This window comes from Harmonia axyridis, chromosome 6 (assembly GCF_914767665.1).
Source record: "Harmonia axyridis chromosome 6, icHarAxyr1.1, whole genome shotgun sequence".
Classification (NCBI taxonomy): Eukaryota; Metazoa; Arthropoda; class Insecta; order Coleoptera; family Coccinellidae; genus Harmonia; species Harmonia axyridis.
In genome coordinates, this window is record NC_059506.1 from 4874158 (window position 1) to 4897127 (window position 22970).

Below are 22970 nucleotides of genomic sequence, written 5' to 3' on the forward strand. Positions count from 1 at the left end.
AAAAAATAATGTCGCTTTCGGCATATACCTGCATCTTGAGAAAGAATTGGTCACCCCATATGACCTGAAATGTTATATCAAAAACTCTGTATATAGGATGGAATTCAGAAATTTGAGGATGTATTAATAACCAATATAAGAAAATAATGTCGCTTTCAGCATCTACCTGCATCTCAAGAAGGGGGGTCACCCCATATGACCTGAAATGAACTGTATATAGGATGAAATTCAGATTTTGAGGATATATTGATAACCAAAATAAGAAAATAATGTCGCTTTCGGCATCTACCTGCATCTTAAGAAAGGTAGGGGGTCACCCTATATGACCTGAAATGATCTGTATATAGGATGAAATTCAGATTTTGAGGATATATTGATAACCAATATAAAAAAATAATGTCGCTTTCGGCATATATCTGCATCTTAAGGAAGGGGGCGTCACCCCATATGACCTGAAATGTTATATCAAAAACTCTGTATATAGGATGAAATTCATATTTTGAGGATATATTGATATCCAAGAAACGAAAATAATTTCGCTTTCGGCATATATCTGCATCTTAAGAAAGGGGGGGTCACCCCATATGACCTGAAATGTTATATCAAAAACTCTGTATATAAGATGAAATTCAGATCTTGAGGATGTATTGATAACCAAGATAAGAAAATAATGTCGCTTTCGGCATATACCTGCATCTTAAGAAAGAAGGGGTCACCCGATATGACCTGAAATGTTATATCAAAATCTCTGTATATAGGATGGAATTCAGATTCTGAGGATATATTGATAACCAAAATAAGAAACCCGTGTGGGGTTGCTAGTCCTCCATCGGGCGCCTCCCCAGGTGGCGGATAGGGGAAAGCCTCCCAGATATGGGTGGTACCGGTGAAATCAAATAGCCGGGGCGGACCAAAACTAGCATTGCGGCGTCTGACCCATAATGGGCGGCAGCAAACAGCGTCTGACCCAGATTGGGCGGCTGAAATATGCGCTCACCAAGACGTCTAGCCAACGTGGTGTTCTATGGCTAAATACCCCTTATGAAAATGCCAGGTAAAAACACTCAATTACCCCAGGCGAGTAGAAGACTATCTTCAGAATCTCGCACTGATGTTAAATCAGTCTGTCCCATGGATTCTGGGGGGGACAATTATTTGGCGAAGAAACCTAAGAAAAATAAAAGTAATAAAATTTTGTACATAGCAACATACAATGTACTGTCATTGCTGTCGGAAGAACGATTAACTGAACTTGAGTGCGAACTAGAGAATATCAAGTGGGATATCGTGGGTCTCAGCGAGGTTAGAAGGCGCGGAGAACAACTCATTACTTTAAAATCTGGCCACAGTTTCTATTACGTAGGAGATGACAATAGCTCAGTAGGAGGAACTGGTTTTCTGATACATAAACGTCACAGAACAAGCATTTTGTCTCTGAAGAAATTCTCCACAAGAGTAATATGCCTTGTCCTTAAACTTAACACGAGATATAATATAAAAATTATACAAGTTTACGCGCCTACCTCGGATCATACTGACGAAGAAGTAGATTTGTTTTACGACGACATCAAAAATGCTCTTAGCGATCAGCAGGCACATTATAGTATTCTATGTGGTGATTTCAATGCCAAGATGGGAACGAAATCGGATGTTGCTGAGTTCTCACTGGGAAACTATGGACTGGAGGGAAGAAACGATAGAGGTGAAACATTGCTTGGTTTCCTGCTGCAGAACAACTTATTCCAAATGAATAGCTTCTTTCTTAAGAGACCAAATAGGAGATGGACATGGAGGAGTCCGGATGGACGAACAAAAAATGAGATAGATTTCATAATCACCAACAGAAGTCACATAGTTAAAGACGTGTCAGTATTGAACAAGGTATCCACCGGAAGTGACCACAGGATTGTAAGAGCTAAATTAATGATTGACGTCGGTAAAGAACGGCATAGGCTGATCAAGAAGACTAACAGCGACAGATCATGGAGGAGCCCACCGGACACGGTCTGCTTCCAGCAATACATCTCAAATAGGCTGGATGACACCAAACCAGAAGAGGATATCAATGTCCTGAACGAGACCATCACTACTGCCTTGATAGAGAGTCAAAATATATACTGCCCAAGAACCAAGAAAGAATCGAAATTAAGCGAAGCCACTATGCGGAAAATGAAAGAAAGAAGAGACATGAGAAGTGAAGAAATGACTACTGCTGAAGAACTAAGACAGATTAACAGAGAGGTATCAAAAGCTATCAGACGTGACATTAGAGCGTATAACCAAGATAAGATCGAAAAAACAATAGAAAGCAACAAAAGCATGAAGGTCTTACGTAGAGGATTGGAAGCTGGAAAAAAGCAAATGACGAAGGCAAAGGACAAAAACGGGCATATTACAACAAACAGAGAGGATATTTTGAGGATAGTTGAGGACTTTTACCACCTACTATATAAAAGCCAGAATGAAGTTAACTCAGACTCGGGAACAGAATTAGAGCTCCTGACGAGTAAAGAAGGCATCGTTAATCAAGGGTCAGAAGAAATGCCTGATATTACTCTCGACGAAATAAAGCTGGCTCTGAGGAAAACAAAAAACAACAAAGCCCCTGGAGAGGACTGTGTGGTTGCCGATGCAGTTAAGATAGGTGGTCACTGTCTACTCAGGAAAATAGCAAGGCTTTTTAATCTCTGTCTCTTTAACAGCACCATACCAGAAAAGTGGTACAACGCCATCGTGATCTTGATTCACAAGAAAGGAGATTCAGCGGAACTGGAGAACTATCGACCAATAAGCTTACTTAGCCATCTTTATAAACTCTTCTCGAGAATTATAACTACACGCTTAGAGAACAAATTAGATTTTTATCAACCCATAGAACAGGCTGGGTTCCGCAGAGGTTTTGGAACCAATGACCATCTTCAGAGCATCAAAACTGTGATCGAGAAGTCCATAGAATATAATAGGCCACTAGTCATTGCCTTTGTGGACTTCCACAAGGCCTTTGATACTGTTGAGTTGAGTGCAGTCTTGGACTCCTTACAAAAGTGCAGGGTGGACTACCGTAATACAAAACTAATATATAATATATATAAAAATGCTACCATGATGGTTAGATTGCACGAAAACACCAACCTCATAAGAATCGGTAGAGGTGTACGACAGGGGGATACTATGTCACCCAAATTATTTATCACTGTTTTGGAGAGCGCCTTCAAAATGCTTGAATGGAGCGGAAAGGGTTTAAATATAGATGGCTTGAACTTAACAGATCTGCGCTTCGCGGATGATATAGCTCTGTTCGCTGACAACCTACAAGATATCAGGAAAATGTTGGAAGATCTTCAGGAAGTATGTGTTCAGGTCGGGCTTAAAATTAATATCTCCAAGACAAAATTCATGACGAATCTGGTCCCTAGTGCAAATATTGCCATTGGTGACCATGATGTGAATTTGGTGGATAGATACATATATCTGGGTCATGAAATACGAATCTCGAGAGACAACCAAACATGCGAGTTGAAGAGAAGAATAACGCTTTCTTGGGCTGCGTATGGCAGACTTGGGGGTGTGTTTAAGAGTAACCTCCCGGTTTGTCTGAAGCGAAGGGTATTTGATCAGTGCATTTTGCCGGTTATGACCTACGGCGCCGAAACCTTAACTCTAACCGTCACGTCTGCTAAGAAGCTCAGAGTTGCGCAACGTAAGATGGAAAGATCGATGCTCGGTGTGTCACTTCGTGACCACGTTAAAAATGAGGACTTACGGGTGAGAACAGGAGTCACAGATGTTATTTACCAGATAGCTAGGCTCAAGTGGAACTGGGCTGGGCATGTAGCACGGATGGTAGATGGACGATGGACAAAGAGGCTGCTCGAGTGGAGACCAAGAGCCGACAAAAGAAGCAGGGGAAGACCTCCCACGCGATGGACTGACGACATCAAGAGGATGACCACAGACTGGATGCGGAGTGCTCAGAATAGAGGACAGTGGGCAGAAATGAGGGAGGCCTATATCCAGCAGTGGATGCAAAGGGCTGATTGATGATTGATGATGATGAAAATAAGAAAATAATGTCGCTTTCGGCATCTACCTGCATCTTAAGAAAGGTAGGGGGTCACCCTATATGACCTGAAATGATCTGTATATAGGATGAAATTCAGATTTTGAGGATATATTGATAACCAATATAAAAAAATAATGTCGCTTTCGGCATATACCTGCATCTTAAGAAAGAAGGGGTCACCCGATATGACCTGAAATGTTATATCAAAATCTCTGTATATAGGATGAAATTCAGATTCTGAGGATATATTGATAACCAAAATAAGAAAATAATGTCGCTTTCGGCATCTACCTGCATCTTAAGAAAGGTAGGGGGTCACCCTATATGACCTGAAATGATCTGTATATAGGATGAAATTCAGATTTTGAGGATATATTGATAACCAATATAAAAAAATAATGTCGCTTTCGGCATATATCTGCATCTTAAGGAAGGGGGCGTCACCCCATATGACCTGAAATGTTATATCAAAAACTCTGTATATAGGATGAAATTCATATTTTGAGGATATATTGATATCCAAGAAACGAAAATAATTTCGCTTTCGGCATATATCTGCATCTTAAGAAAGGGGGGGTCACCCCATATGACCTGAAATGTTATATCAAAAACTCTGTATATAAGATGAAATTCAGATCTTGAGGATGTATTGATAACCAAGATAAGAAAATAATGTCGCTTTCGGCATATACCTGCATCTTAAGAAAGAAGGGGTCACCCGATATGACCTGAAATGTTATATCAAAATCTCTGTATATAGGATGGAATTCAGATTCTGAGGATATATTGATAACCAGAATAAGAAAATAATGTCGCTTTCGGCATCTACCTGCATCTAAAGAAAGGTAGGGGGTCACCCTATATGACCTGAAATGATCTGTATATAGGATGAAATTCAGATTTTGAGGATATATTGATAACCAATATAAAAAAATAATGTCGCTTTCGGCATATACCTGCATCTTAAGAAAGAAGGGGTCACCCGATATGACCTGAAATGTTATATCAAAATCTCTGTATATAGGATGAAATTCAGATTCTGAGGATATATTGATAACCAAAATAAGAAAATAATGTCGCTTTCGGCATCTACCTGCATCTTAAGAAAGGTAGGGGGTCACCCTATATGACCTGAAATGATCTGTATATAGGATGAAATTCAGATTTTGAGGATATATTGATAACCAATATAAAAAAATAATGTCGCTTTCGGCATATATCTGCATCTTAAGGAAGGGGGCGTCACCCCATATGACCTGAAATGTTATATCAAAAACTCTGTATATAGGATGGAATTCAGAAATTTGAGGATGTATTAATAACCAATATAAGAAAATAATGTCGCTTTCGGCATCTACCTGCATCTCAAGAGGGGGGGTCACCTCATATGACATGAAATATTATATCAAAAACTCTGTATATAGGATGGAATTCAGATCTTGAGGATGTATTGATAACCAAGATAAAAAAATAATGTCGCTTTCGGCATATACCTGCATCTTGAGAAAGAATAGGTCACCCCATATGACCTGAAATGTTATATCAAAAACTCTGTATATAGGATGGAATTCAGAAATTTGAGGATGTATTAATAACCAATATAAGAAAATAATGTCGCTTTCAGCATCTACCTGCATCTCAAGAGGGGGGGTCACCCCATATGACCTGAAATGATCTGTATATAAGATGAAATTCAGATTTTGAGGATATATTGATAACCAATATAAGAAAATAATGTCGCTTTCGGCATAAACCTGCATCTCAAGAAAGGTGGGGTCACCCCATATGGCCTGAAATGTTATATCAAAAACTCTGTATATAGGATGAAATTCAGATTTTGAGGATATATTGATAACCAAGATAAGAAAATAATGTCGCTTTCGGCATCTACCTGCATCTTAAGAAAGGTAGGGGGTCAACCCATATGACCTGAAATGATCTGTATATAGGATGAAATTCAGATTTTGAGGATATATTGATAACCAATATAAGAAAATAATGACGCTTTTGGCATCTACCTGCATCTTAAGAAAGGGGGGGTCACCCCATATGACCTGAAATGTTATATCAAAAACTCTGTATATAGGATGAAATTCAGATCTAGAGGATGTATTGATAACCAAGATAAGAAAATAATGTCGCTTTCGGCATATACCTTCATCTTAAAAAGAAGGGGTCACCCCATATGACCTGAAATGTTATATCAAAAACTCTGTATATAGGATGAAATTCAGATTTTGAGGATATATTGATATCCAAGAAACGAAAATAATTTCGCTTTCGGCATATATCTGCATCTTAAGAAAGGGGGGGTCACCCCATATGACCTGAAATGTTATATCAAAAACTCTGTATATAGGATGAAATTCAGATCTTGAGGATGTATTGATAACCAAGATAAGAAAATAATGTCGCTTTCGGCATATACCTGCATCTTAAGAAAGAAGGGGTCACCCGATATGACCTGAAATGTTATATCAAAATCTCTGTATATAGGATGGAATTCAGATTCTGAGGATATATTGATAACCAAAATAAGAAAATAATGTCGCTTTCGGCATCTACCTGCATCTTAAGAAAGGTAGGGGGTCACCCTATATGACCTGAAATGATCTGTATATAGGATGAAATTCAGATTTTGAGGATATATTGATAACCAATATAAAAAAATAATGTCGCTTTCGGCATATACCTGCATCTTAAGAAAGAAGGGGTCACCCGATATGACCTGAAATGTTATATCAAAATCTCTGTATATAGGATGAAATTCAGATTCTGAGGATATATTGATAACCAAAATAAGAAAATAATGTCGCTTTCGGCATCTACCTGCATCTTAAGAAAGGTAGGGGGTCACCCTATATGACCTGAAATGATCTGTATATAGGATGAAATTCAGATTTTGAGGATATATTGATAACCAATATAAAAAAATAATGTCGCTTTCGGCATATATCTGCATCTTAAGGAAGGGGGCGTCACCCCATATGACCTGAAATGTTATATCAAAAACTCTGTATATAGGATGGAATTCAGAAATTTGAGGATGTATTAATAACCAATATAAGAAAATAATGTCGCTTTCGGCATATACCTGCATCTCAAGAGGGGGGGTCACCTCATATGACATGAAATATTATATCAAAAACTCTGTATATAGGATGGAATTCAGATCTTGAGGATGTATTGATAACCAAGATAAAAAAATAATGTCGCTTTCGGCATATACCTGCATCTTGAGAAAGAAGAGGTCACCCCATATGACCTGAAATGTTATATCAAAAACTCTGTATATAGGATGGAATTCAGAAATTTGAGGATGTATTAATAACCAATATAAGAAAATAATGTCGCTTTCAGCATCTACCTGCATCTCAAGAGGGGGGGTCACCCCATATGACCTGAAATGATCTGTATATAAGATGAAATTCAGATTTTGAGGATATATTGATAACCAATATAAGAAAATAATGTCGCTTTCGGCATAAACCTGCATCTCAAGAAAGGTGGGGTCACCCCATATGGCCTGAAATGTTATATCAAAAACTCTGTATATAGGATGAAATTCAGATTTTGAGGATATATTGATAACCAAGATAAGAAAATAATGTCGCTTTCGGCATCTACCTGCATCTTAAGAAAGGTAGGGGGTCAACCCATATGACCTGAAATGATCTGTATATAGGATGAAATTCAGATTTTGAGGATATATTGATAACCAATATAAGAAAATAATGACGCTTTTGGCATCTACCTGCATCTTAAGAAAGGGGGGTTACCCCATATGACCTGAAATGTTATATCAAAAACTCTGTACATAGGATGAAATTCAGATCTAGAGGATGTATTGATAACCAAGATAAGAAAATAATGTCGCTTTCGGCATATACCTTCATCTTAAAAAGAAGGGGTCACCCCATATGACCTGAAATGTTATATCAAAAACTCTGTATATAGGATGAAATTCAGATTTTGAGGATATATTGATATCCAAGAAACGAAAATAATTTCGCTTTCGGCATATATCTGCATCTTAAGAAAGGGGGGGTCACCCCATATGACCTGAAATGTTATATCAAAAACTCTGTATATAGAATGAAATTCAGATTTTGTGGATGTATTGATAACCAAGATAAGAAAATAATGTCGCTTTCGGCATCTACCTGCATCTCAAGAGGGGGGGTCACCTCATATGACATGAAATATTATATCAAAAACTCTGTATATAGGATGGAATTCAGATCTTGAGGATGTATTGATAACCAAGATAAAAAAATAATGTCGCTTTCGGCATATACCTGCATCTTGAGAAAGAAGAGGTCACCCCATATGACCTGAAATGTTATATCAAAAACTCTATATATAGGATGGAATTCAGAAATTTGAGGATGTATTAATAACCAATATAAGAAAATAATGTCGCTTTCAGCATCTACCTGCATCTCAAGAGGGGGGGTCACCCCATATGACCTGAAATGATCTGTATATAAGATGAAATTCAGATTTTGAGGATATATTGATAACCAATATAAGAAAATAATGTCGCTTTCGGCATAAACCTGCATCTCAAGAAAGGTGGGGTCACCCCATATGGCCTGAAATGTTATATCAAAAACTCTGTATATAGGATGAAATTCAGATTTTGAGGATATATTGATAACCAAGATAAGAAAATAATGTCGCTTTCGGCATCTACCTGCATCTTAAGAAAGGTAGGGGGTCAACCCATATGACCTGAAATGATCTGTATATAGGATGAAATTCAGATTTTGAGGATATATTGATAACCAATATAAGAAAATAATGACGCTTTTGGCATCTACCTGCATCTTAAGAAAGGGGGGGTCACCCCATATGACCTGAAATGTTATATCAAAAACTATGTATATAGGATGAAATTCAGATCTAGAGGATGTATTGATAACCAAGATAAGAAAATAATGTCGCTTTCGGCATATACCTTCATCTTAAAAAGAAGGGGTCACCCCATATGACCTGAAATGTTATATCAAAAACTCTGTATATAGGATGGAATTCAGATTTTGAGAATGTATTGATAACCAATATAAGAAAATAATGTCGCTTTCAGCATCTACCTGCATCTCAAGAGGGGAGCGGGTCACCCCATATGGCCTGAAATGTTATATCAAAAACTCTGTATATAGGATGAAATTCAGATTTTGAGGATATATTGATAACCAATATGAAAAAATAATGTCGCTTTCGGCATCTACCTGCAGCTTGAGAAAGGGGGGGTCACCCCATAAGACCTGAAATGTTATATCAAAAACTCTGTATATAGGATGGAATTCAGATTTTGAGGATGTATTGATAACCAATATAAGAAAATAATGTCGCTATCGGCATATACCTGCATCTTATGAAAGAGGGGGCACCCCATATGGCCTGAAATGTTATATCAAAAACTCTGTATATAGGATGAAATTCAGATTTTGAGGATATATTGATAACCAATATAAAAAAATAATGTCGCTTTCGGCATCTACCTGCAGCTTGAGAAAGGGGGGGTCACCCCATATGACCTGAAATGTTATATCAAAAACTCTGTATATAGGAAGAAATTCAGATTTTGAGGATATGTCGATAACCAATATAAGAAAATGATGTCGCTTTCGGCATCTACCTGCATCTTAAGAAAGGGGGGGTCACGCCATATGGCCTGAAATGTTATATCAAAAAATTTGTGTATAGGATGAAATTCAGATTTTGAGGATATATTGATAACCAATATAAAAAAATAATGTCGGCATCTACCTGCATTTTGAGAAAGGGGGGGTCACCCCATATGACCTGAAATGTTATATCAAAAACTCTGTATATAGGAAGAAATTCAGATTTTGAGGATATATCTATAACCAATATAAGAAAATAATGTCGCTTTCGGCATCTATCTGCATCTCAAGAGGAGGGGTCACCTCATATGACCTGAAATGTTATATCAAAAACTCTGTATATAGGATGAAATTCAGATTTTGTGGATGTATTGATAACCAAGATAAGAAAATAATGTCGCTTTCGGCATATACCCGCATCTTAAGAAAGAAGGGGTCACCCCATATGACCTGAAATGTTATATCAAAAACTCTGTATATAGGATGGAATTCAGATTTTGCTTAAGAAAGGGGGGGTCACCCCATATGGCCTGAAATATTATATAAAAACTCTGTATATAGAATGAAATTCAGATTTTGAGGATATATCGATAACCAACATAAGAAAATAATAATAATAATAATAATAATAATAATAATAATAAAAGGGTAGCGGTAGGTGAATCACTAGCAATTCACCTATCAGGAGAGTTGAATCGACTCCTGCCCACCGCAGATTCCAGGAGCTCCCTGACCCGGGAAGCTGTAACCTGTCGAAGGGTCCCTGTCCAGGGTAACGGACGAAGCCGTGTGGAAAGCAGCTCAAGAATTCTCCCACCGTAGCTCTGCGGATCGTAAAAAGCGATCAAAGGCCGTCTCCCCCACGACACGGAGGAACCCATGAATGATGGTGAATTTAAGGAATCGAAATATAGAGCCGCTGCCTGAGGTTCGTCAGGGCGTGTCTGGAGCCGGCGCTGGACATGACAGTATGCGGGACGTCGGTGACAGAGTGCTAAGGAGACGGGCGTCTGTCGAACAAAATGCTACGCCTCCACAATCTCAACATTCTAGGAGAAGAATAACACGAGTTTCTCCGACCGCTGAAGGTGCTGCGCAGGATCCCCAACCAGCACTCACCCAAGCAGGTCTACCAAGAAGACGCATGAAATGGACAAGTTCGATAAATGAAACGATCATGCGCATATACTATGAAGTAACTAATATGGAAGAGGATAAAATAGGCTACCGGCAAAAGCTGTTTGCAGAATTCCACAGAAACTATCCCGAACTTCAAGTTTCTGAACAAAGAGTAGCCGACCAATACCGGGTCATATTGAGAAATAAACTTGTACCCGATGAGAGACTTAACACCATAAAAAATGAAGTCCAACTGAGGCTACAGAATAGGAACCTCACTAACAACGAAGTGACAATTGAAGAAAACTACGATTGTGCTGAAAACCAACACAACATCAATGCACAAATTAATACTGAGGAACAAAACAGCGGAGATTTGCCACTAGTAAGAGATGAGCAATGGCGGAATATACAAACTGCGACTATGGAAAACCGAGAAGAAAGTCGAAGAGATCTATTAGAGCAATTATCTGTTACAATGAATAGATATTTCATAGAATTCGAGGGTACTGATCCTCTTAAACGACCAATTCTTCCTAGACTGAAGACATCGAAAAAACTATCACATATTCTGCACATAATGAACAAAGAGATAGTTCCACCGTTTTTTTCGAATAACCAAAACCTAGAGTCATTGCATTTAATTACCTACTGTGCAGCCTCTACAATATCAGCAGTGCTCGGTGTGAAGCCAAAACCTAGAAGTGAGCAACCAGCACAGAAAAAACAGCATAACAAACCACATTGGCAAAATAGGCTAGAAGCAAAAGTACATAGCCTCCGACAAGATATAGGAAGGTTAACACAATTTGAAAAAGGTTCTCCGTCGAGAAAACTACAGAAAATAGTGGATGCAATTATGGATCGCCATAGGCGACATGCAAACTACGACGCCAACAATGAAAGTGCTCAAGAAACTCTAGATACACTCAAACAAAAATTAAGTGTATACTCTGAACGACTGAGAAGATACAATGAGAGCTATAAACGAAAACATGAAAATATGATTTTTGAAAACTCCGAAAAGAACTTTTATAGAATGCTTAATGAACAAACGTCAACTAAATTAGTGAGTCCTCCAAGCGCCGAAGATATGGAGAGTTTTTGGACCGATCAACTGTCAACACCAACTCCTTTTAACTCCAAAGCATGTTGGATAAGAAGAGAGGAGAAATCATGTGAGACCATAGAAAGTATGCCACATAGTGTAATAACGTCTGAAGAACTACAGGAAATATTGAAGAACACTCACAATTGGAAATCTCCAGGCCCAGATGGAATTCACAACTTCTGGTTGAAGAAGTTTTGGTGTCTGCACGGCAGGCTAGTCGAATATATAAATAACATAATACATAATCCAACAGAAATGCCAACATTTTTAACAACAGGTATCACTTACCTAATACCGAAGGATTTTCAAAACACTATGGATCCATCAAAATATAGACCTATAACATGCCTACCAACAATATACAAAATCATCACATCATGTTTAGCATCTCGTATCTACAAACATTGCGAGAAAAATAAAATAATAACAACACAGCAGAAAGGATGTTCCAAGAATGCACAAGGATCGAAGGAACAGCTGGTAATAGATTCCATCATATGCAACCAAGCCTTCAAGAAACATAGAAACCTTTTCATGACTTATTTTGATTATAAGAAGGCTTTCGACTCACTTCCACATGGCTGGCTGAAGAAAATTTTGGAGATATACAAGATCGATCCAATTATAACCAATTTTCTAAAGCTTGCAATGGACAATTGGAAAACGAACATCGAGCTATCCACGGCAAACATAAAAACCAAACTGATTCCAATTAAGAAGGGAATTTTCCAAGGTGACTCCTTGAGCCCTTTATGGTTCTGCTTGGCGCTGAACCCACTCTCTAAACAGCTAAACGCTACTGAAAAGGGTTTCAACATTAAAGGAAATAATAATACCACCACCCTTAATCATTTGCTGTACATGGATGATTTGAAACTGATAACAGGCAATAAGAACCACCTAGAAATTATGGTCAAACTAGTGGAACATTTTTCGAAAGATGTAGGTATGGAATTCGGATTGGACAAATGTCGTACTCTCAGCGTAGTGAGAGGAAGAATACAAGATGAACCGATCACTCTCGCAAATGGACAGCAAATAGAATCAATGAAGTCGGATGATCTTTATAAATATCTTGGAATGAAACAGAATCGACGAATCAACCACCAAAGAATGAAGCAAGACTTAACGACTGAGTTCATTAGGAGAACCAAAAAAATCTTAAAAACAAACCTCAACAGCAGGAACATGACGAGAGCCATCAACACATATGCATGTTCAATTCTAACATACTCATTCGGTATAGTTCCATGGAGCAAAACAGACATCGAAAACTTGCAACGTAAAATGAGAACGTTGATGACAAAAGCAAACAAGCACCATCCGAAAAGCAGCATTGAGAGGACTACACTGCCGAGAAATAAAGGAGGCAGGGGTCTTACGGACATCATGGAACTTGCTAGTGGGCAGATAGAAAGCCTACGGGAATACTTCAGAGATCAAGCAAGTACATCAGAGTTCTACAAAATACTGTGTGAAGCAGACGAATCTACACCTTTACAACTTCACAAGGAGCAATTTTCATACAACCACCAGACAAACCAAGAAAAACTGGATAGATGGAGAGAGAAGCCCCTGCATGGAAGACATTTCAACGAGGTGAACCAGGATCATGTCGACATTGAAGCGTCGAACTATTGGCTCACATCAGGTGCAATGTACCCAGAAACAGAAGGTTTTCTTTTAGCCATCCAAGATCAAGTGATCTCAACTAGAAATTACTGCAGGCATATCATAAAGGATCGAACTATTACCGACGATCGATGCCGATATGGGTGTCCAACAAATGAGACAATACAACATATCACGGGTGGATGTCAGATGTTTGCAGGACATGAATATAAAGAGAGACACGATGCAGTAGGGAAGATATTACACCAAGAAATGGCAACTAAATTAACACTAATTCAATCTGAAAAAGTACCATACTACAAGTACCGACCGGAGACCATCCTGGAAAACGAACGCTATAAACTGTACTGGGATCGTACAGTTTTGACTGATAAAACAGTCCCTCACAACAGGCCAGATATATTGCTAGTTGATAAACATCAAAAGGCAGCTATACTCATCGACGTAGCAATACCTAATAACAACAACTTGCGTCAAAAAGAGGTCGAAAAAATTTCAAAATATAGGGACCTCGAATTTCAGATAAAGCGCCAGTGGGGAATGATATCAACGAGAACTATTCCAATTATCATCTCAACAACAGGAATAGTACCCAAAAATCTCAAGAGAAATATCAAGCAACTAGGGCTTAGTGAGTATATATGTAATGTAATGCAAAAAGCCGTTCTTTTAGGTACTGCAAGGACGGTGAGAAAATTCCTAGGAAGCGAAGGACAGGTCCAAGGATCGCGTGTAAGAGGACCAGAAGTTCGACGACAACCAGGGGGACCACAAGGACCGGACACGACCGAGCTCTACCCTTCTGATATTTTAAATATCTGGGATTGAGTGAATGTTCCTCTTAGCGAGGAGTGAGAAGCCGACGGCGAGGAAAAATCCTACGCGTATAGGCAAAAGTCGATAATAATAAACGTCTTTATTTTTTCTTTTTCAGTACAACACAGGCGAAGTTTAGCCTCAGGCTATTCTTACACTTAACCTGTGCAGCACGATACATACAAATATTACAATAGCGTTTTTTACTCTAGAGAGGAGAAGAAAAGAAAGAAAACATGTCAATAGGTTTCATGAAACAAAAATCAAAACAACATACCCAATATGATAAGAAGGGTATAACAGGACAGATAAAATAAAAGAGTCCATATTAAATACTAACCCGATAATTCGAGAAGTCTAGCTCTCAGAACACGCTTCATCCGAAATTCGGAGATATGTAAGTAATCAATGAGAAATGTATTGAACATCTTAGCGGCCTGGTAGGTGAACGATTTCTGAAACATAGCACTGGAGTGACGAGGGATGCTCAAGTGATTTCTACCCCTTACCGCGACCGAATGGACAGCCGACCTAGGAACAAGTCTACTATAGAGTTCCACGGGAATTTTGTACTTCATTATTTTGTATAAAAAATAGCAAAAATTATATTTTCTTCGAATATGCATTGGAAGCCAACCCAGCTCTCTTATTTTGTGCGAAACATGATCAAACTTTCTAAGAGAGAAAACGAAACGACAACAAAAATTCTGTACTTTCTGAATACGGTGCTGTTCAAATTTCGTCAAATAATTTCCATAAACAACATCCCCGTAATTGAATAAAGATAAAACCAATGATTCACCAAGAATCCTACGAATAGAAGAGTTAAGGCAATGTCTGTGCGAGTATATCATCTTGAGAATACCGAATGATTTCTTGAGCAGGGTATTTACATGAAAAGTGAATTTCAAGTCAGAATCAAACGTTATACCCAAATTCTTGATGGTATCAACGATGGGCAAGACTGAACGATCAATCTTCACCTGAAGTCTCTGTGAAAGATTCTCCCTCAAGCTCCTATTTCCGAATAAAATCACCTGACATTTACTCTCATTTAACCTCAAATTGTGTTTCCCAGCCAATCTATTTACCGTTTCGAGGTCACTATTTACACCATCCTGAGCTTGAAAAAAGTTACCCGCATTCAAGTCACAATATATCTGAGTGTCATCAGCAAAGGCCTGACACTTACAATATTTAATTGATGTTAGGATATCACTTGAATATATAATAAAAAGTAGAGGTCCCAGAACGGATCCCTGGGGTACACCAGAGATAACATAACGCGAAGAAGACAAAATATTGTTAATTTGTACCTTTTGAGAACGGTTATTCAGATAAGAGAAGATGAAAGAAAGTGCATCTTCAGAGAACCCATAATATTTTAGCTTGTGACAAAGTAATGTGTGATTGATGGTATCGAATGCCTTTGAAAAATCTAAGGTTATTAAAGCTGTTACATTTCCGTCATCAAAATTCCTGGCGATGTCATCAGCCACCTTCACCAACGCAGATGAAGTACTATGTCCAGCCCTGTAACCAGCCTGACAATTGGGAATAATATTGTTGTCAGTGACATATGATGTTATCTGTCGATGGATTGCCCTCTCAAGTATTTTTGACATCGCGGGCAAAATGCTAATAGGTCTGAGGTCTGAAAACTGCTTGGGGTCATTGATTTTACTTAACGGCCTTATCACCGCAACCTTCCATGATTGTGGAAAATAATTCTTTTCAATGCAACAATTAACTATATGGGTTATATATTTATCAACTGAAGAACCACAGTATTTAAGCATGTTGATCGTTATACCATCCAAACCAACAGCATTTGATTTTATGCTCGAAATAATCTTTCCGACCTCATCGACAGTAATAAATCGAAACTTAAAAGAAGTTTCAGGACTTGTTAAGTTAGGAAATTTTTCTGTAGCGTAAAAATTTAAGAGATTGTCATCAACTGGCTTATCAACAAAAACGGAACTGAAATAATCATTAGCCAGCTCCGGTCGCTCCAGGTTGGTCGGCAAACGCACATTACTTTTTTGGGGACTTATCCTCCTCAAACTATTCCACAACAATCTAGAATCTCGTGCCCGAAATATACCATCGTAATAAGCTTTTTTTTCTCGTCTTATAGACGACAGAGTGAAATTTCGTATTTTCTTGTAACAATCCCAATCATCAGGCGTTTTGGATATTTTAAATTTTGCTAGAGCTGAATCTCTCTCCTTCATCATCATTTTGACGGGAAAGGTCAACCACGGTGCATGTTTTTTCGTCACACGAGACGCTTTCAAAGGAGCATGCCTCTCGAACACGGACCGAATCAAACCGGAGAAAAAATCAACTTTTTCATCGATATTATTTATAGCAAATATATCATTGAACGATTCTTGTACTAAGTCTTGTTGAAACAAGGTAACATCGAAGTTTTTGAAATCTCTATAATAGTGTATTTTAGGCTCCGTGACTGACGATCTAAAGCTGAGTTCACAATGAACTAAATTATGATCAGACACATTGCTTGCATCCATGACACCAGAACTTAATACGTATTCAGGGTTAGTTATAAAAATTGGATCCAACAATGTCATGGAGCGTCCGCATATTCTTGTCGGTTCATTTATCAACTGTTCGAGACCATAGGCCTCCAAAGAATTAACCAAGATCCCGTTTGAGAGCAAGTCGATGTTAACATCCCCAAAACAAATCAACTCATCTACAGTGGGAAAAATTAAGGACAAGGAATCGTCAAGAGACTCTATGAAAGAAGGTAGACTACCCTTAGGGGGACGATAGACGCAACCGACCGCAAAGGAGGTATTTTTTATCTTTATCCGGATCCAAATCTGTTCGCAATGGTTGTTAATACTACTTGAAATTAATGATATGGATTTGATTTTATTTGATACATAAATTCCGACACCTCCGCCTCTGGTTTGTCGATCTTGTCTATAAAAAGTGAAACCATCGATGGTTATGGCCTCCGCATCAACCCCATCACCCAACCACGTCTCAGAAACACCCACGACATCGAAATCATCTATTAATGTTCTGAAATCATCAAAATGAGCCAAAAGTGAACGGATATTCAAATGACACAACTTAAAATTTCTAGCCATCCCACATCTTCTAATTACCACAATAGAATTAATAATGAACGTAAATCAAATAATGAATGATTAGTAAACCGTAACAATTTCTCCCCCAAACAATGAATTCCAATTTAAATACTAAGAAGGTAGCAGTGATACAAATATTAACAAAACAAATTATATTTTATTTTCAAATTGAATATGTTTCAACCAAATATCATACAATATCCCAACATGTACAGCCAGTTAACGTATAAAAACAAACACTAGATAACGTTCCTAAACAATATGGTAGGCAAAAAAAAACAATGACAAATGGTAAAAGATAAGAACGTTTACAGTATACTCTTTGTTTCTTTCTTCCTCCCCGCAAAAATTTATGAAATGATAGAAAACTTAACCTAAAACTCTATATAAACAAACAAGTTTGTATTCAAAATTGAGATTTGAACAGTGCAAAATGAATCAACGAGACGATAATCTATAATAAAAGGATTTTTCTGAATTCAGCATAACTTCTTAAATAATGTTTTTTACCATCAAATAATATACATATTCTTCCACCTTGAGACCAAACATTCTGTCTTCCGCAGATCCCCCTTGCCTTGATGAAAACTTCATATCTTGACTTAGTTAAATCCTCAGTAATAGTGATATTAGATCCCTTCAACTTTTTCTTATTAGATAAGATCTTGACACAGTCATCGGACGATGAAAACTTCACAATAATTGGACAATGCTTCTTATTTCCAATTTGACTATTAGCATTTATTCGGTAACAGTTTTTTATTTCAAAATCAGACAGTTGTAGTGAAAGTTTTCGTGTGAATAAATTTCGAACAATTTCTCCAACATTTTCATCTTTTTCCTGCTCGACTCCATAAATTCTCAAATTAGACAATTTTTTAACCTGATGAAGGTCATCTATTTCAGCCTGGCATTTATGATTTTCTTCAGTTAATTGATCGACTTTCAACTGCAAGTTACGATTTGCATCAGCTAATTGTGACATATCCATTTTCAATATGTCGACTTTGCTTTCCAATTCGATGATTTTTTCAGACAACTTCTCTGAGACCAATTCTGATAATTTGTCAGCTATCGATTCCATGAACTTTTTATCTTGGAAACATTCACAAATTATTTTCTTGATATCGGATCTTTGATCCTTTGTAAATACCATTTTCAAATACTAAAAATTTTAAATCAATTTATTTGATGAATTGATTGATAATTGCTGGTCAATTATGGTTCACGTCAAGCGCCGACTCAATAGCACGTCTACTCGCTCGAAACGCTCATAGCAGAATGAAATAATGTCGCTTTCGGCATCTACCTGCATCTCAAGAGGAGAAGTCACCTCATATGACCTGAAATGTTATATCAAAAACTCTGTATATAGGATGAAATTCAGATTTTGAGGATATATTGATATATCCAATAATAGAAAATAATGTCGCTTTCGGCATATACCAGCATCTTAAGAAAGGGGGGTCACCCTATAAGACCTGAAATGTTATATCAAAAACTCTGTATATAGGATGGAATTCAGATTTTGAGGATATATTGATAACCAATATAAGATAATAATGACGCTTTCGGCATATACCTGCATCTTAAGAAAGAAGGGGTCACCCGATATGACCTGAAATGTTATATCAAAATCTCTGTATATAGGATGAAATTCAGATTTTGTGGATGTATTGATAACCAAGATAAGAAAATAATGTCGCTTTCAGCATATACCTGCATCTTAAGAAAGAAGGGGTCACCCCATATGACCTGAAATGTTATATCAAAAACTCTGTATATAGGATGAAATTCAGATTTTGAGGATGTATTGATATATCCATTAATAGAAAATAATGTCGCTGTCGGCATTAACCTGCATCTTAAGAAAGGGGGGGTCACCCTATAAGACCTGAAATGTTATATCAAAAACTCTGTATATAGGATGGAATTCAGATTTTGAGGATATATTGATAACCAATATAAGAAAATAATGTCGCTTTCGGCATATACCTGCATCTTAAGGAAGAAGGGGTCACCCTATATGACCCGGAATGTTATATCAAAATCTCTATATATAGGATGGAATTCAGATTTTGAGGATATATTGATAACCAATATAAGATAATAATGACGCTTTCGGCATATACCTGCATCTTAAGAAAGAAGGGGTCACCCGATATGACCTGAAATGTTGTATCAAAAACTCTGTATATAGGTTAGAATTCAGATTTTGAGGATGTATTGATAACCAAGATAAGAAAATAATGTCGCTTTCGGCATCTATCTGCATCTCAAGAGGGGAGGGGGTCACCCTATATGACCTGAAAAGTTATATCAAAAACTCTGTATATAGGATGGAATTCAGATTTTGAGGATATATTGATAACCAATATAAGAAAATAATGTCGCTTTCGGCATATACCTGCATCTTAAGGAAGAAGGGGTCACCCGATATGACCTGAAATGTTGTATCAAAAACTCTGTATATAGGTTAGAATTCAGATTTTGAGGATGTATTGATAACCAAGATAAGAAAATAATGTCGCTTTCGGCATCTATCTGCATCTCAAGAGGGGAGGGGGTCACCCTATATGACCTGAAAAGTTATATCAAAAACTCTGTATATAGGATGGAATTCAGATTTTGAGGATATATTGATAACCAATATAAGATAATAATGACGCTTTCGGCATATACCTGCATCTTAAGAAAGAAGGGGTCACCCGATATGACCTGAAATGTTGTATCAAAAACTCTGTATATAGGTTAGAATTCAGATTTTGAGGATGTATTGATAACCAATATAAGAAAATAATGTCGCTTTCGGCATCTATCTGCATCTCAAGAGGGGAGGGGGTCACCCTATATGACCTGAAAAGTTATATCAAAAACTCTGTATATAGGATGGAATTCAGATTTTGAGGATATATTGATAACCAATATAAGAAAACAATGTCGCTTTCGGCATATACCTGCATCTTAAGGAAGAAGGGGTCACCCTATATGACCCGGAATGTTATATCAAAATCTCTATATATAGGATGGAATTCAGATTTTGAGGATATATTGATAACCAATATAAGATAATAATGACGCTTTCGGCATATACCTGCATCTTAAGAAAGAAGGGGTCACCCGATATGACCTGAAATGTTGTATCAAAAACTCTGTATATAGGTTAGAATTCAGATTTTGAGGATGTATTGATAACCAAGATAAGAAAATAATGTTGCTTTCGGCATCTACCTGCATCTTAAGAAACGGACGGTCACCCCATATGACCTGAAATGTTATATCAAAAACTCTGTATATAGGATGGAATTTATATTTTGAGGATGTATTGATAACCAATAAAAAAAAATAATGTCGCTTTCGGCATATACCTGCATCTTAAGAAAGGGGGGGGTCACCCCATATGACCTGAAATGTTATATCAAAATCTCTGTATATAGGATGAAATTCAGATCTTGAGGATGTATTGATAACCAAAATAAGAAAATAATGTCGCTTTCGGCATATACCTGCATCTTAAGAAGGAAGGGGTCATTCCATATGACATGAAATGTTATATCAAAAACTCTGTATATAGGAAGAAATTCAGATTTTGAGGATATATCGATAACCAATATAAGAAAATAATGTCGCTTTCGGCATCTACCTGCATCTCAAGAGGAGGAGTCACCCCATATGACCTGAAATGTTATATCAAAAACTCTGTATATAGAAAGAAATTCAGATTTTGAGGATATATCGATAACCAGTATAAGAAAATAATGTCGCTTTCGGCATCAACCTGCATCTTAAGAAAGGGGGGGGGTCACTCCATATGACCTGAAATGTTATATCAAAAACTCTGTATAAAGAGTGAAGTTCAGATTTTGAGGATGTATTGATAACCAATAAAAGAAAATAATGTCGCTTTCGGCATATACCTGCATCTTAAGAAAGGGGGGGGTCACTCCATATGACCTGAAATGTTATATCAAAAACTCTGTATATAGGATGAAATTCAGATTTTGAGGATATATTGATAAATAATAATAGAAAATAATGTCGCTTTCGGAATATACCTGCATCTTAAGGAAGTGGGGGTCACTCCATATGGCATGAAATGTTATATCAAAAACTCTGTATATAGGATGAAATTCAGATTTTGAGGATATATTGATAACCAAGATAAAAAAATAATGTCGCTTTCGGCATCTACCTGCACCTCAAGAGGAGTGGTCACCTCATATGACCTGAAATGTTATATCGAAAACTCTGTGTTGTTACGTTATTTTTCTCAACAAGTGAATTATTTTCAAATATTCTCTAGATGTAACATAAATAAGGTAAAATGAAGCTCGCGGCTTAGCTCTAGTGGAGAAGGGGTGGATTCTATAATTTTTTTCTTAATTTAAAATGAACAGCTCAATAAATAGGGGGGGCGCCAGATAGTTTTAATAATATCAATCGAATATAAACAAGATTCCTTCTTTTCTGCAAAATTTCCAAAACTACCAAATTACTAAGTACTTGAAGAGAAAAGCGTTATATTTATGATATGAAATGTAATTAATGAATTTGAATTGAGTGCACTTAAGTATGAACAATAATTTAGAAGAATGAATGCCGGCTTTCATTTACAGAGAATTTCACAGATAATGGTATTCAGATAATGGTATTCACAATAAAATAATAAACTGTAGGATTTTAGTTAAATTTCAGAGTCTATATATGGTCCAATATGGTTATTCAATATATTCAAAATAAATGATTAATTTTGGTAACTTTCTCTAATGAAAATAAAAGGGTTGTACTCATCCAGAGGGAGAAGTCCAGTTGATGGAAATGTTGAATTCGGTTCGCTCCCAACCGGTTAGAAGTTATTCCAACCCTCAGTATAAGGCAATGGGGGTGCCTATGTCCAAGGGATGTCTTTGCATCAACCAACACGCCAATAATTCAGGTTGATCCACTTATCTATCGAATCAGTAAAATATTCAGAAGAATTGAAAGAATTGAAAGCCTGCAATTAAAACTCATGAAGACAATCATTTGAAATTTGTACTTTACATTACCTAAGATGGAGGGCGGCTTTTATAGAAATTTCTATCAGAGTATGTAGAATTTTTATCCCGTACAAGACGGAAATTCTGCTTGATTCCAAAACGTGATATAAATATCCAAAATAATCAGCAAAATTATGATATTATCTGCAATTTTCCAAATAATCGCAACTCAAATGGTCGAAGACAGAAAATCTTTATTCGGATTAGCTGAGATGCTCTACACTCGAGAAATACGGAAAAATGCGTTCCAATTGATGTATCTATATTTCACAGATGGGATTCAAAACAAGTTTTTGCGACTTGACAATTTGACGAGAAAAGATGTTATATTGGTTGCCTATACTTGAGGAGCGGGAAATGATATATTTATTTGAAATGACCACCCCAACACAATTTCTGGCAATTCAATACCAGAATCGCGAACAAAACAAA

General features: G+C 37.1%; 1 protein-coding gene and 1 long non-coding RNA gene across 2 annotated transcripts; one reads left to right on the plus strand and one right to left on the minus strand.

Moving 5' to 3' along the window:
* The first annotated feature begins 1047 nt into the window (after window positions 1-1047).
* On the plus strand, window positions 1048-4041 carry LOC123682433. Its single transcript, XM_045621037.1, has one exon. It carries the CDS (start codon window positions 1048-1050, stop codon window positions 4039-4041), a length of 2994 nt encoding a protein of 997 aa, XP_045476993.1.
* Window positions 4042-22022: 17981 nt separating this feature from the next.
* Window positions 22023-22696, minus strand: LOC123683220. Its single transcript, XR_006747959.1, has 2 exons — window positions 22548-22696; window positions 22023-22495 (listed from the first exon to the last, which is right to left on the minus strand). It is a non-coding gene; the product is annotated as an uncharacterized LOC123683220 (long non-coding RNA).
* Window positions 22697-22970: the final 274 nt, after the last annotated feature.

Bases quoted from the DNA above. Each gene is read 5' to 3' on its own strand.
- LOC123682433 (XM_045621037.1), top strand. From the start codon at position 1,048: ATGCCAGGTAAAAACACTCAATTACCCCAGGCGAGTAGAAGACTATCT.